Consider the following 15095-nt stretch of genomic DNA (forward strand, 5'->3'; position numbering starts at 1 on the left):
TGGATATAAATCAACAGGCTGCAAACAAAATGAGGTAAATATATTCATAGCGATATTCCATTATTTTTGATTAAAGTGTCTGAACCCTTTTATTCCTATCCATAATAAGATTAATGTCCGAATGTTAATTATTCCGAGAAGAGCAGGAATGGTGTACTTAAGCTAAACCATTCTCCCATGCTGGGGAGTTAAAATTGCCACTGATAAAGGTCAAAGTCAAACTATGATGGTTTCTGAACTTGAATAGTTTACTGATATTCATTGTCTAAATAATCATCTTTTAAGGTCTTGAACAATGTTTATTAGTATATTTATTAGTATTCACTGTAATCCCTCTCCCACGTTCTCATTCTCTGTGACCTTTTTCCACACAGCCCCTTTCGACGCTGTATTTTCAGTTGTTCTCCCACTTCATTTTGTTCTATTTCCCCCTATGTATCCTGCGGACTCTCTACCCGTCCTCCCAACTTGTGAAGTCTGCACCATCCCTTTCTCTCCTTTGGTTTATTTCCCGTATCTCCTCTGTGAATGCTCCGTCTGCAATTCCCTCTTCTGTTCTAGACCAATGGCTATGCTATTCCCATAATTCCAAGCGGGCGATGCTCCGGACCACATTCCATTCCTGGGGAAACGTTCTATTGCTGATGCTCGAGATCGGGGCCGTGTTCCAATACTATGGGGACCACTGCCGTCTGCATCTCCCTGCTGTCCGGTGAGTTTGACGTCGAGTTTCTGCAGCAGCGAACTCAATAAACCAGAACCCAATTGTATCTCTGCAAAAGGGTGGGGTTTTTTGTGTATGTTGGGGCTCAGCCTGGCCTCCCGTTAAGTGAAGTACATAAAAATTGTGCTGTGGGTGTGTCGCGTCTTCAGTCACCGTTACTCAGCCACACTACGGAAAACACTGATCAGTCCCACAGCAACCGCATAGGAGCGACTCTTGATTTCATCTTCCGCTGTTCCTTTTCCCATTTAAAGAAAGAAACGACCTTTACTCCCTAAAATTGCGCATTTTTATGGTAGGTGTTATGAACATTAACTGACCAAAACTTCTCAGTACAATTTATTTCTTGCCTCTCCTCATTTCGTTATTTATGTTTATTTTGAAAGGAGCTAATGTATACATTACAATAGGTTGTGGATCAGCTTCATACCATCGCCATGACTGCCTAGTTCCACCTTTAACAGTACCAGACTTCGCCTTGTTTCAGTTTGCAATTGTCTGTTGAAATCGCCATTCGCATTATCGTTATCTCTGGATTTGAATATTCCAATGTATTGGTTTCACAGACCCTGCAATGATTTGAGATTGCACCAATCTCTCCTGTCCTTCTCCTAAATCATGTTTCCCATCATCTGTGTTTGCTAACATTCACGCCCCGGATTTTTACAGTTCTCATCCTTATTTTCAATACTCTCCACTGCAAAGCCCCGATTTCTGTAATCTTCTGGGTGTAAGTGTTGTCTAACCTTGACCTCTTAAACATCCCTGAATTTAGTAATTTTCCTGTTGGTGGCTGCCCTCAGCTGCCAAGACCTTGAATGCTGGGATTATTTCCTCAAGCCTTTTCACTTCTCTTTCCTTCTTTAAAATCCTTTTAAAACCTTCTACTTTGATATTTCTTTATGTGGCTTAGTGTCAGCTTTTGTTTGTAACCACACCTGTGAACTACTTTGGGATCTTTGACAAGGTTAAAAGTGCTTTATCGATAGTCGTTACTAAATGCAGTATTTGTACTATAGTGTCAAGATTTAATGTGTTAATAACTCAATTTATTTGTGTGTACTTGGCACTTGTGATTCCTTTAATTATGTTGTTTACAATACTTAAGACATTTTGATCATATAAACCTCTACTTATGGACAGAGCAACAGGATACAATGTTCAACTTAAATTTAAAATGGGATTAATAGTTATAAATTCTTAATGTATTTTCACAATGTCACTGTGATATTAATATTTTGTTTCTGATAAAGGATAGTTATGCTTTGTTGCAATTTCTATATTTTTTTAAAATATCAAACTATGCATCAGTCTAATTTGTAAGATTGTACATTTTTGTTTTTGCCAAACCTTAAAGTAATCTATTTATGCAGTCACACTATTAATCATAAATAAAATTGGATAGGTTCAGACAGTTGTTAAAGAAAGGACGTGTTAACTGCAATAAACTTGGATGTTTAGTTTTGTTTGACAGGCATGGTAGAGAATTTCTGGCATGTGTAAAGTGATATATAGTTGGTCCAATAAATAATGTTATTAGTGCAGGAAAACATTCAAAGTCATTCAGCATTTGGTAAGCAGGAACATGGAAATCAAAGTTAAGTTTTTCTTACCAAACACTTGAATAACATTTTATAGATAACTTTTTAGCTTGTGGAGGAGCTAGTCAGAGCAGAATGCATGTGCAAGAGGCACACACTGAGCTCAACTAGAAAGCAGACAAAAAAAATTGAGAAACATTGGGGGAAGAGGGATTGGAACACTGACTTTATTTGTTGGCTTGCAAGCAGCTTTTGATTTTTGCTTTCTTTTGTCACTTAGAATTGGCTCAAATGTCTAAGGAATTGGTGTTAGAAGCTTTCAGCATTTAAAGAGAATCTAAAGACAGAAGGGAATAGTAATTGATAACAATTGGTCTGTCCCACTGGAGTTTATATTGGGGCATTAGGTATTGGTGAGCAGGGACAAGAGTTAGGTCCTTTCCTTTGGAGTCTGACATACAAACTGCCGGAGGTACGGTAACTTCTGCCACATTTCTCACTGGTCTTAACTGTGACACATGTAAAGTATTGTTTGTTTTCAATGTATAATCCAATGAAGAGTTGACAATGTGGCTTCTGACACTGTTTCAGGGTTTATCCTTTTCAGTATCTGTTGCCTGGATTAATCCAGTTTTATGTCAATGGCCTTCTTGACCAGGGCTACTACTGTGGTACTTTTTATTCTCTTCTGCTAGGCTTTGCAGTTAGGCAGTGCTGGTGATACACTCAGGCCCTGATAATGTCAGTTATCCAATAATTTGACTATGTTTTAAGTAATGTAAGCAATCTTTCATTCAGCATTCCCTCCCTTTAATCTACTGGACACTCAAGATAGTCTAGCACTGATGTTGATGTTGCTGGCATTGTGCAAGTTGCTTAATCTTAGAAATTCTAATCAGGTTTTATTTGATGGGTTGTTTTAACATAATTAAGGGAGCAGAAAGGAGCATTGGTTTCAGGTATCGCAATTGCAAGATTTAATGGCTGTGATAGATTATATTTTGTGCATGGACTAGAAACAATGTGCAATGTTTGTGCCTATTTTGAAAATAAAATCCAGGGATGTTGCAAGGAGGAGAGGGAGGGTCTGAATATATTAATTCACGAACTGCATTCTCCATTCGTTGCTATAGCCATTCGTTGTTATTTTAGCAAACTATTCCATATAATATTTTAATTTCATTTTGTTTTGAAAAAGCCTGTTTAGTAAACTGTGCAGATGGCTCTGAATTAAATAAATGGGCGAATAATGGAATCAACAGTTATCGCATTAGCTGGCCTAGGACTGCTGAGATGATGGAGGGTGAGTCCAGCAATAAGCCCAAAATATACTTTGTGGGAGGTTTGTCAGTGTTGGTCTAAAATATTTTGTCTTTAATATTTTTGTGCTTCAATTTTGTTATAATGTTTGTGTTTAAATTGTCTCCCTTGTTTCTCAATAACTATTTTCAGAAGCAAAGTGCTTAAAAATAGTAACAGTTTGATCACAGATTAATCTAAACATTAACCCACTTTAATTTATTAATTACAAGTTTTTTTATTGTTTTAATATATTTTAAATATATTTAATGAGGTTCATGTCTGCCAAAATTTGATTATTATTACATTTTTAATGTATTAGTCTGTATGTAGGTCCAACATGAGCATCTCCAATTAAAATGATCTTCATTCCAAAAGGAAATCATTTAGATGGGAATAGAGTTTTATAGGTAGGAGTAAAAATCTTATAGTTGCTTTAATTTTAACCTTCATTTAATACAATACTCAGGATGTAACGATGTATAAATTTATATTGTATTTCCTTGTAATAAAGCAATGATTGGACTTCAAAGGAATTAATTGTCTGTAATTTGGAACATCCTAAGTATGTCAAATGCTCGATTATTAATGCAACTTTATTCAAAAAAATTGAGGCAACTGTTCCAAATTGTGGTTTATACCAGATTTTGCAGGTTGTTTGAAGCAGTGTGGCCTTTTTGTTTTCAAATAACTTTACTGCCTCAGATGGGTTTTAGTGATTAGGTTTTACAAATAATTAAATCGTGCAACACTCTAGATTTCAGTGATTCACTGGCTTTAAATATTGCTCAAATTTGTGGCAATCAGTGTTCTAAACTCTGGGGTCAGCCTTAACTGTTATACACAGGTCAATGAAGAAAGGCACGAGAGCCTGAAGTTAGCTTTTTTGGGGAGCTGGCACTGACCAGATTTGTTTCCTTCTCTGCTCTTTATTGTATGATTTTAAATTAGAACTTTGAGAGAAATTTTGTAAATGTATGCAAGCACTGATTTTGAGTTTTCGCTGGTGTGTGGAGTCTTGCTGGTGTGGCATATGGGCTGCAAAATTGGGAGCTTAGATTGGTGAGCCTGTGTAATGGTGCCTGCATTTTGTAATGTATGTACTTCAAATCTCTGATGTTCTCATGCAAAGTTTATGTACGTAGGCTCCCTGATTGGATCTTTCAGCTTTCTTGCCATTTCCATGTTGGCAGCTCTGCTGCCCTATTGAAAATGGTTACTGCTGTGCTGGTGTTGTATCCTGTCCAAATAGCAATTCCTGGCAGTGAGTATTCCGTTTTGAATTGGCAAGATAACCTGAGGCTGAAAATCCGCAATGAATTGTTGGTGCTAAGGGGTTCTACCCTTTTCTGTGTCTTGCAATTTGAAGCATAGCAACTGAGTGATAGTTTCCTGAAAATAACTGTGTGTTTGTTTGGCAGCAGTATTGGCACAGCACCTTAAAACCTCTAAATTTTGAAAATGTACATTATCTGCTCTGTATTTCATTGAGCTAAGAGCACCCTGCAGTTATCCATGCAGTAGAGTGAGAACCCCTAGCTGAAAGACTGACAAGTATTTGAAATTAATTTTAGAGCTTTAAACAACTGAAGCAATACTATGGACTTTATACATTGTTGAATTGTTCCAGAATGAAATGGGGGCTGTGTTGTTATGTGTGATTGTGTACCCAGAATGTAATGGTCATTGCTGCTGCACTGCAGCCAGATGCTGGGCAATTATTCATCAATCCAGAGCACAAGGTCCAGCGTGCATTTGATGGCAACTTTCTTTACCTGTGTTTAAAATAGTGATTGTTTTAGATTTCTGGGGTCCATAAGATATAACATGCCTCAGATGCTGAGATGAGATGACAGCCCTTGACAGGTAAAGCAGCATCAGAGCAGTAGGAGTGTCAAGGTTTCAGGTCTGGACCCTTCATCAGGACTGGGGAGTGGGAAGGGGACTGGGAAAAGATTTATTGCAACTGTTGGTTTCAATGTGGTGTCCTCCATATCAGAGAGACCACGCATGAACTCGGGGACTGGTTCAGGGAACATCAATGGACCACACGCTCCAATCAGATTCACCTTCTGGTTGCCAGCCCCTCACACCCCCCACCCCCCCTCACAACTCCCCCAATGACATGTCCATCTTGGGCCGCCTCCAACATCAAAATAAGGCCACACTCAAACTGGAGGAAGAAGGGCATCATGGTGGCTCATTGGTTAGCACTGCTGCCTCACAGCACCAGGGTTCCAGGTTCGATTCCAGCCTCAGGCGACTGTCTGTGTGTTTCCTCCCACACTCCAAAGATGTGCAGGTCAGGTGAATTGGCTGTGCTAAATTGCCCATAGTGCTAGGTATATTAGTCAGAAGGAAATGGGTCTGTGTGGGTAACTCTTCAGAGGGTCAGTGTGGACTTGTTGGGGTGAAGGGCCTGTTTCCACACTCTAGGGAATCTAATCTACTCAACACCTCATCATCCCCCACAGGAGCTTAAAAAAATGTGGCTTCAAAGTAGAATTCACCAACTTTCAATTCTCCCCACCCCCCCCCCCCCCCCCCACCTCATCCCAAGTCTAGCCCTTCCTCTCTGCCCCACTCTCTTGACCTGAACTAACCTGTCTACCTTCCTTCCCATCCACTCCATTCATCCCACTGACCAATCACAATCACAATCCTACCTGCACCTATTATCACCATCCCACCCACCATTCCCAGAGCCCCATCCCCCCTTCCATTTATTTCTCAGCCTTTCCCTTTCCCCAGTCCTGATGAAGAACCCTTACTCAGTGTCTGCTCCTCTGATGCTGCCTGACCTGTTGTGCTTTTCCAGCTCCACGTTTTATTGACTGACTTTCCAGCATCTGCAGTCCTCACTAGCTCCAAGACAGCCCTTGACCAAGTGTGGCATTAAGGACCCTGAACAAAACTGGAATCAGAGGACAAACTCTCTATTGTTTGGAGTCATACCTGACACAGAAAGGTTTACAGTTTGAATCCTGTACGTAGGCTGGTTGTTGGAGGTGAGACATCTCATCTTCAGTTCAACTCTGTAGCAGTTCTTCAGGGTAGTATCTGAGGTCTTCAACTACTTCATTCATAACCAAAGTGTATGGAAAAGTTTAGCAATCAAACTTCAAGCAAAATGAACAAACAAATGACAATGAGAAGAGGGATGGTTAATAGAGGACTGACGGTGTTATATCTGAATATACGCAGTATAAGGAATAAGGTAAATGAGCTTGTGGCACAGATTGAAATTGGCAGATATGATGTGGTGCCCATTATGGAGACCTGGCCGCAAGGGGATCAGGACTTGGAGCTGCATATTCAAGGTTATGCATCCTACTGAAAAGATAGGCTGTTGGGTAGGGGGCATGGGATTGCCTTAATAGTAACAAATGAAATTAAATCAATAGTAAGAAATGAAGTAGGGTCAGATGGAGTAAAATCTGTGTGGGTTGAATTTAGGACCTGTAAAGGTTTTAAAAAAAACCATAGTTGGAATCATGTATAGGCCTCTAAACAGTAGTCGGGAGCTGAGGCGCAAGATACACCAGGAGATAGAAAGGGTATGTAAGAAAGGCAACTCTGGTGCTCACAAGGGATTGCAATATGCAGGTGGACTGGAAAAATCAGGTTGGTTCGCAAGAAAAGGAGTTTGTGGAATGTCTGCAAGATGGCTTTTTGGAGCAGCTTGTGGTGGAGCTCACTAGGGAACAGGCAATCCTGGATTTAGGGTTATGCCATAAGGCAGCTGGAATCAGGGAGTTTAAGGTGAAGGAACCCTGAGGAGGTGGTGCCATAACATGATAGAATTTACTCTCCAATTTGAGAGGGAGAAATTGCAGAAGTGGAATCAGAGGTAAAAGTTTTACGGCTGAATAAAATGCAACTACAAAGGCGTAAGGGAGGAGCTGGGCAGAATTGACTGGGAGTGGAGTCTAGCAGGAAAATCAGTATTACAACAATGGTAGGAGTTTCTGGGAGTAATTCGGGAGGCACAGTAGAGATTCAATCCGAGGAAAAGGAAACGTGGCACAGGGAGCATGAGGCAACCATTGCTGACTAGGGAAGTCAGGAATAGCATAAAAGCAAAAGAGAAAGCATATAATCTGGTGGAGGGCAGTGGGAAGCTTACAAAGACCAAAGGGGGCAACAAAAAAACAAACAGAGGGAAAGCTAGCCAGTAATTTAAGGAAGACTGCAAGAGTTTCTTCAGAGAGGTAAAGGTGGACATTGGACCGCTGGAAAATGACGCCGGAGACATAGTGGTGGGAACCAAGGAAATGGCTGAGGAATTGAATAATTACTGTTCTTCATGGTAGATGACACAAGTAATATCCCAAAAAGTCAAGAGTTGTGGGGGTGTGGGGGTGGGGGGGGGGCAGACCTGAGTATGGCGAGCATCACCATGGAGAAGGTGCTAGAAAACTGAATGGCCTGAAGGTAGATAAATCACCTGGACCAGAGGGACTACGCCCTCTAGTTCTGAGGGAAATGGCTGAAGAGATGGTGGATGTGTTAGTGGTCATCTTTCAGGATTCGCCTAGGAGGATCCCAGAGGATTGGAAAATCGCTAATGTGACACCCCTGTTTTAAAAAGGTAGCAAGGCAAAAGACAGAAAATTACAGACCGATTAGCCTAACCTTAGTTGTGGGTAAGAGCCTGGAATCCATTGTGACGGGTGAGATTTCTGAATACATGGAAGTGTATGGTAGAATAGGGCAAAGTCAGCATGGTTTCATCAAGGGAAGGGCATGCCTGAAAAATCTGCTGGAATTCTTTGAAGAATTAATGAGCAGGTCAGACCAAGAACAGCTAATGGATGTTATCCACGTGGACTTCAAGAGGCCTTTGACAAGGTGTTGCACAGGAGGTTATTGAGTAAGATAAGGGCCATGGTGTCAGAGGCAAGGTTCAAGGTTGAATGGAAGCTTGGCTATCTGGTAAAAGGCAGAGAGTGAGAATAAAAGGGTCCTTCTCAGGATGGAAGCCGGTAACAAGGTGTGTTCCGCAGGGCTCAGTGTTGGGAAAACAACTTTTCATTTTATACATGAATGATCTAGATGAAGGAACTAAGGGCATTGTGGCAAAGTTTGTAGACTATACAAAGATCTGTAAAGGGACAGGTCGCATTGAGGAGGCGGGAGGCTGCAGTATGATTTGGACAGGTTAGGGAGTGGGCAAAGAAGTGGAAGATGGAGTACAATATGGGAAAATGTGAGATCATGTACTTTGGTCAGAAAAATGGCATGAGCTGTTTTCTAAATGGGCAGAAAATTCAAAGTCTGAAGTGCAAAGAGACTTGAGTTCTAGTCCAGGATTCTCTCAAGATAAACTTGCAGATTGTATTTGCCATCCGACTACTGACTCAATGTTATAGAGTCGTAGAGATGTACAGCATGGAAACAGACCCTTCGGTCCAACCTGTCCATGCCGACCAGATATCCCAAACCAGTCTCACCCCACCTGCCAGCACCCGGCCTATCTCCCTCCAAACCCTTCCTGTTCATATACCCATCCAAATGCCTCTTAAATGTTGCAATTGTACCAGCCTCCACCACTTCCTCTGGCAGCTCATTCCATACACATACCACCCTCTGCGTGAAAAAGTTGCCCCTTAGGTCCCTTTTGTATCTTTCCCCTCTCACCCTAAACCTATGCCCGTTAGTTGTGGACTCCCCGACCCCAGGGAAAAGACTTTGTCTATTTATCCTATCCATGCCTCTTATAATTTTGTAAACCTCTATAAGGTCACCACTCAGCCTCTGACATTCCAGGGAAAATAGCCCCAGCCTGTTCAGCCTCTCCCTATAGCTCAAATCCTCCAACCCTGGCAACATCCTTGTAAATCTTTGCTGAGCCCTTTCAAGTTTCACAACATCTTTCCGATAGGAAGGAGACCAAAGTTGCATGCAATATTCCAAAAGTGGCCTAACCAATGCCCTGTATAGCCGCAACATGACCTCCCAACGCCTGTACTCAATACTCTGACCAATAAAAGAAAGCATACCAAACGCCGCCTTCACTATCCTATCTACCTACGACTCCACTTTCAAGTAGCTATGAACTTGCACTCCCAAGGTCTCTTTGTTCAGCAGCGCTCCCTAGGACCTTACCATTAAGTGTACAAGTCCTGCTAAGATTTGCTTTCGTAAAATGCAGCACCTCTAATTTATCTGAATTAAACTCCATCTGCCACTTCTCGGCCCATTGGCCCATCTGATCAAGATCCTGTTGTAATCTAAGGTTGCCCTCTTTGCTGTCCACTACACCTCCAATTTTGGTGTCATCTGCAAACTTACTAACTATACCTCTTATGCTCGCATCCAAATCATTTATATAAATGACAAAAAGTAGAGGACCCAGCACCAATCCTTGTGGCACTCCACTGATCACAGGCCTCCAGTCTGAAAAACAACCCTCCCACCACCACCCTCTGACTTCTACCTTTGAGCCAGTTCTGTATCCAAATGGCGAGTTCTCCATGTATTCCATGAGATCTAACCTTGCTAACTAGTCTCCCATGGGGAACCTTGACAAATGCCTTACTGAAGTCCATATAGATCACATCTACCAGTCTGCCCTCATCAATCCTCTTTGTTACTTCTTCAAAAAACTCAATCAAGTTTGTGAGACATAATTTTCTATGCATAACGCCATGTTGACTATCCCTAATCAGTCCTTGCCTTTCCAAATACATGTACATCCTGTGCCCACCGTCGACGTTAGGCTCACTGGTCTGTAGTTCCCTGGCTTGTCCTTACTATCTTTCTTAAACAGTGGCATCACGTTAGCCAACCTCCAGTCGTCCAGCACTTCACCTGTGACTATCGTTGATACAAATATCTCAGCAAGAGGCCAAGCAATCACTTCTCTCGCTTCCCACAGAGTTCTAGGGTACACCTGATCTGGTCCTGGGAATTTATCCACCTTTATGCATTTCAAGACATCCAGTTCTGGCATTTATTTTGAGAGGACTTTAATATCAAAGCAGTGATGTACTTCTGAGGCTCTATAAGGCTCTAGTCAGACCACATTTGGAGTAGTGTGTGCAGATTTGGGCCCCATATCACTGGCCCTGCAGTGTGTTCAGAAGACCTTCATGAGAATGGTCCCAGAAATGGAAAGCTTAACAAAAGAGGAACATTTGAGGACTCTGGGTTTATTCTCGATGGAGTTTAGAAGGATGGGGGGGGGAAATCTAATTGTCCAGCCATTCAGTGTTCTGTATGTTTCAGAGTGGATGATGGGAGATGTTTCCTGTGGTAGGAGAGACTAGGACCTGAGGATATAGTCAAAGTGTAAGGGAGGATCTTTTAGAACTGAGATATGGAGAAACTTCTTCAGCCAGAGAGTGGTAAATCTATGGAATTCATTGCCACAGAAGGCTGTGGAGGCCAGGTCATTCAGTATATTTAAAACTGAGATAGATAGGTTCTTGAGTATCAAGAGGATCAAGGGTTACGGGGTGAATGGGGTTGAGAAACTTATTAACCATGATTGAATGGAAGAGCAGACACGGTGGGCTGATTGGCCTAATTTCTGTCTCCTATGTCTATGGCCTTTTTGACATCGTAAGGTAAGAAGTGGGAATGTTTGCTAATGATTGCACAATATTCAGCACCAATTATGACTCGTCAGATACTGAAGCATGTTCAAATACAACATGATCTGAACAATGTCCAGATTTGGGCTGAAAAATGTCAAGGACTTGTTTCCACACTCTAAGAAATCTAATCTGTGGAAAGTGAAACAGAGCTAACAGTTTTTAACAGCAATATGAAGATGCATGAGATGACTTAACTCTGTTTCTCTCTCCGTAGCTGCTCCTTGACCTGTTGAGTTTCTTCTACACTTTGTTTTAATCTCAAATGAAGCCGTCTACTTTAAGAGTAGACTAGATTCCCTACAGTGTGGAAACAGGTCCTTTGGCCCAACAAGTCCACACTAACCCTCTGAAGAGCAACCCACCCAGACCCATTTCCCTCTGACTAATGCACCTAACACTATGGGTTATTTAGCATGGCCAAGTCACCTGACCTGCACATCTTTGGACTTCCATATAGAAAGTGCTCCCTGTGCACAAAAGGTGGTATAATATGGAAACAACCGCTACTGGTTGTTGATGTTTACATTTTATGCAAACAAAGTTACATAAAACTACATAAGTAGTTTTTATATGGGGTCAGGGCATCAAAGTCAGGGCAGCATTTTGTCACCCATCCCTAATTACCCTTGATGTGGAGGTGCCGTTGTTGGACTCAGTTGGACAAATTCAGAAGTCACATGATACCAGATTATAGTCGAACAGATTTATTTGAAATCACGTGCTTGCGAAATGCTGTTCCTTCGTCAGGTGAACTGGAGGGAAGAATTGAGAGCTGGAGAGAGAATAGCAAGATAATTCCAGGTAATTAAGGATGTCAATAAATAAGTACAAATGGCATGAGTGCAATGTTGACAGGCTGAATAACAAGTCTTTGCAGGTCATCGAAAGTCTCAAACGGTGTGAGTAAAGTGTCAACAAGTGAATAACAAGTGAGGGATGAACTATGAACCGATTAAATAAGGCAGAGAGATAATTACAAATAATCAAAAATAAATTGGTGCTAGAGACGAGCCAAATGACTGGAATAAAATGAGTATTTTGATATTTTATTCACACCGTTTTTGATCACCTGAAAAAACTTGTTGATACTCCACTCACATAATTTGTACTTTCCGGTAGCCACTCTTAATGACCTGGAATTATCTTACCATTATCTGCCTGTCTATAAATTCTGTGCATGTGTGCTTCCCTCCACTTCATCTGTCAAAGGAGCAACACTCTATAAGCGTGTGATTTCAAATAAACCTATTGGGCTATAACCTGGTGTTGTGTGACTTCTGACTTAATTACCCTTGAACTGGGTGGTTTGGGAGACCAATGCAGAGGGCATTTACGAGTCCGTTATTGTTGTAGATCTGAAGTTACGTGCAGTTCAGACTGGTTAAGGATAGATCAGTTAAGCATGCCCTCAAGTGTATTAGTGAACCAGTTGGGTTTTTACCATAATCAATGGTAGCTTTATGACTCTATTACTAACAATAGTTTTTTAGTGCATATTAATTAATTGCATTTGCATTGCACCAGCTCTAGTGAATTTGTTTATCCAGTGCTAAAGTTCTTTTCCAGTGACATTACCACCATGCCACCATCCCCTTTTGACTACTTGCATACACTGGTATGAGAAGTATACTGTATACAAGTTATCATGCTTTAAATTGATATTGGTCAGATCTTGCATTGTTCCTATTAGGCTAAACTCAACAGTCATCTATTAAAAACTGTTAACTCTGCTTCTGTTTCCACCGATGCTGCCTGACCTCCTGAGTTTGTCCAGCACTTTCTAGATTAGATTAGATTAGATTATCTACAGTGTGGAAACAGGCCATTCAGCCCAACAAGTCCACATTGACCCTCCAAAGGGTAACTCGCCAGACCCATTTCTATCTGACTAATGCACCTAACACTATTGGCAATTTAGCATGGCTAATTCACCCTGACCTGCACATCTTTGGATTGATTCTACTTTTATTTGAGATCTCCAGATCACTTGCTGTAGTTCATAGTAAATCAGCAGATGCATTATGTGTAATGATGGGAGTTTCCATATAATAGCAAAAATTGACATCCTTCATGTAACCTTTTATGATTGTTTTGCATTTGAAATAATAGGCAACTCTTTGGTGTATGATGCACAAAATTTGACCTTCAAAATTACTTATACTGATTTGTAGATTTAATTAGTGCTGTAAATTTATCAACTTGCTTATCCCAGGCTCTGGTAATAGATTTAAAAAGTCAGATAGTATAGAAGGTGGACTAAGAAGAGCTATGGGGCAGTTATTTATATTATAGAGGCGAAGAGTGTTAAATCTCTTGGCAGTATCATTACTTTTTATTGGTGCAAAACAACTTGTTTCCCTGACCTAATGAAATACAATTATACCTTTTGTTATGTATTACATTACTAGTGCTGAGGATTAGGGACTTGGAGGTAGGCCATTCAGCCCCTTGAGCCTGATCTTGCACTCAAACAGATCACAGCAGATCATCTACCTCAATGCCACATCCCTGCACATCTGCATTGCCCCTGTTAACTTTGCATCCAGAAATGTATTGATTTCTCTGTTGTACACGGTTACTGAATCCGCAGCCCTCTGGGTAGAGAGTTCCAAAAACTCTCTACCTTCTGAAATGAATAAATTTCTCCTCATCTCAGCTTTAAATGCCCTATCCTGATTGAGATTGTTCCTTGGTTCTAGAAATACCCGCCAGGAGAAATATCCTCCCTATATCAATGCTGTAAGAATTTTATAAGTTTAAATAAGATAAACTCTCAATTTTTGAGACTCTAGGGAAAAAGACTGTTTCCTCGATCTTTCCCACCACCCCAAGGATTAATCCGAAGAAGCTGTATTGCACTCCATCAGTGATAATATGAAACAAACACTGTACATAATACTCCAGGTACCGTCGCGCCAAGGCTCTATACAATTGCAGTTAGACATCTTTACTTTGGTACGCAATCCCCATGTGATGAAGACTAATGCACCATTTAGTTTCCTAATTGCCATCTGTAACTGCAACATAGCTTTTAGTAACTTTGGACATCTGCACCTTCACAGCATTTAAGAAATATTCTTTCTTTCAAAGTAAATTGTGTCACAGTTGTCAACATTGTTTCATTTGCTATGTTCTTGCCCATTCTCAGCCTGTTCAAGTCCCCTTGGAGGCTCCTTCTCACATCTTACATTACCACTTAGCTTTGTGTCATCACCAAATTTGCAAATTACGTTTGCTCGGTTCCCACATCCAACTCAATTATGTAGATTGTGTACAGCTGTGGCCTCAGCACAGCTCCTTATAGTATTCCACTCGTAAAGCCTGCTGTCCTAAGAATGATCCGTTTATTCCTACTCGTTTTTTTCTTCTGTCTGTTCACCAATTTTCAAGCCATACTAATATGTTACCCCAACCTCCCAATCCCATTTGCCCTAGTTTTCTTTGCTAACTTTTGTGTGTGATTTTATCAAAAGCCTTCTGAAAATCTGAATACAGCACTTCTGCTTCTTCACCTGTGTTACAAGTAACATCCTCAAAAACAAAACTCTTAACAGATCAAACATGATTTCCCTTTGGGCAGCATTGTCATGGCTTTATAATCATATCATTATGTTCCATTTATCCTTTCTAATAACTTTTTCTATTTATTTAATACCCTGTCACTGGTAGGGATTCCAACATCATGTCATGTAAATCCTTGTTAAAAATGATAATTTTTAGGTGGTTCCTCTCCCTTGCCATTACTGAGTGGAATGTGTTTTCTTGTATTCTTTGTACTCCCATGATTCCATGTTGATGTTCCGTATGGTCGCTGAACTTGAAGATAATTGAAGTTGTGGATCTGTTCACCGAACTGGTGTAGTGAATAGCTTGGCCAATGAGTCCACAACTTCATTCACAAACCGAGCTATGAATCTTCTCAAGAACTTA

The 15095-nt window shown here is 40.9% G+C and overlaps 1 protein-coding gene across 2 annotated transcripts in view; it reads left to right on the forward strand.

Annotated features, from left to right (window-relative positions):
- Positions 1–603: 603 nt before the first annotated feature.
- Positions 604–15095, forward strand: part of sgce (sarcoglycan, epsilon) — a 70919-nt gene continuing 56427 nt past the window's right edge. Inside the window, exons 1-2 of one of the 2 annotated variants that reach the window (XM_060824771.1) lie at positions 604–712; positions 3464–3568. In XM_060824771.1, the coding sequence (XP_060680754.1) occupies positions 676–712; positions 3464–3568 (142 nt within the window). In that variant the 5' untranslated portion in view covers positions 604–675. The remainder of the gene's footprint in view (positions 713–3463; positions 3569–15095) is intronic. The other variant, XM_060824772.1, reaches the window with a different exon arrangement.

This window comes from Hemiscyllium ocellatum, chromosome 5 (genome assembly GCF_020745735.1).
Source record: "Hemiscyllium ocellatum isolate sHemOce1 chromosome 5, sHemOce1.pat.X.cur, whole genome shotgun sequence".
Classification (NCBI taxonomy): Eukaryota; Metazoa; Chordata; class Chondrichthyes; order Orectolobiformes; family Hemiscylliidae; genus Hemiscyllium; species Hemiscyllium ocellatum.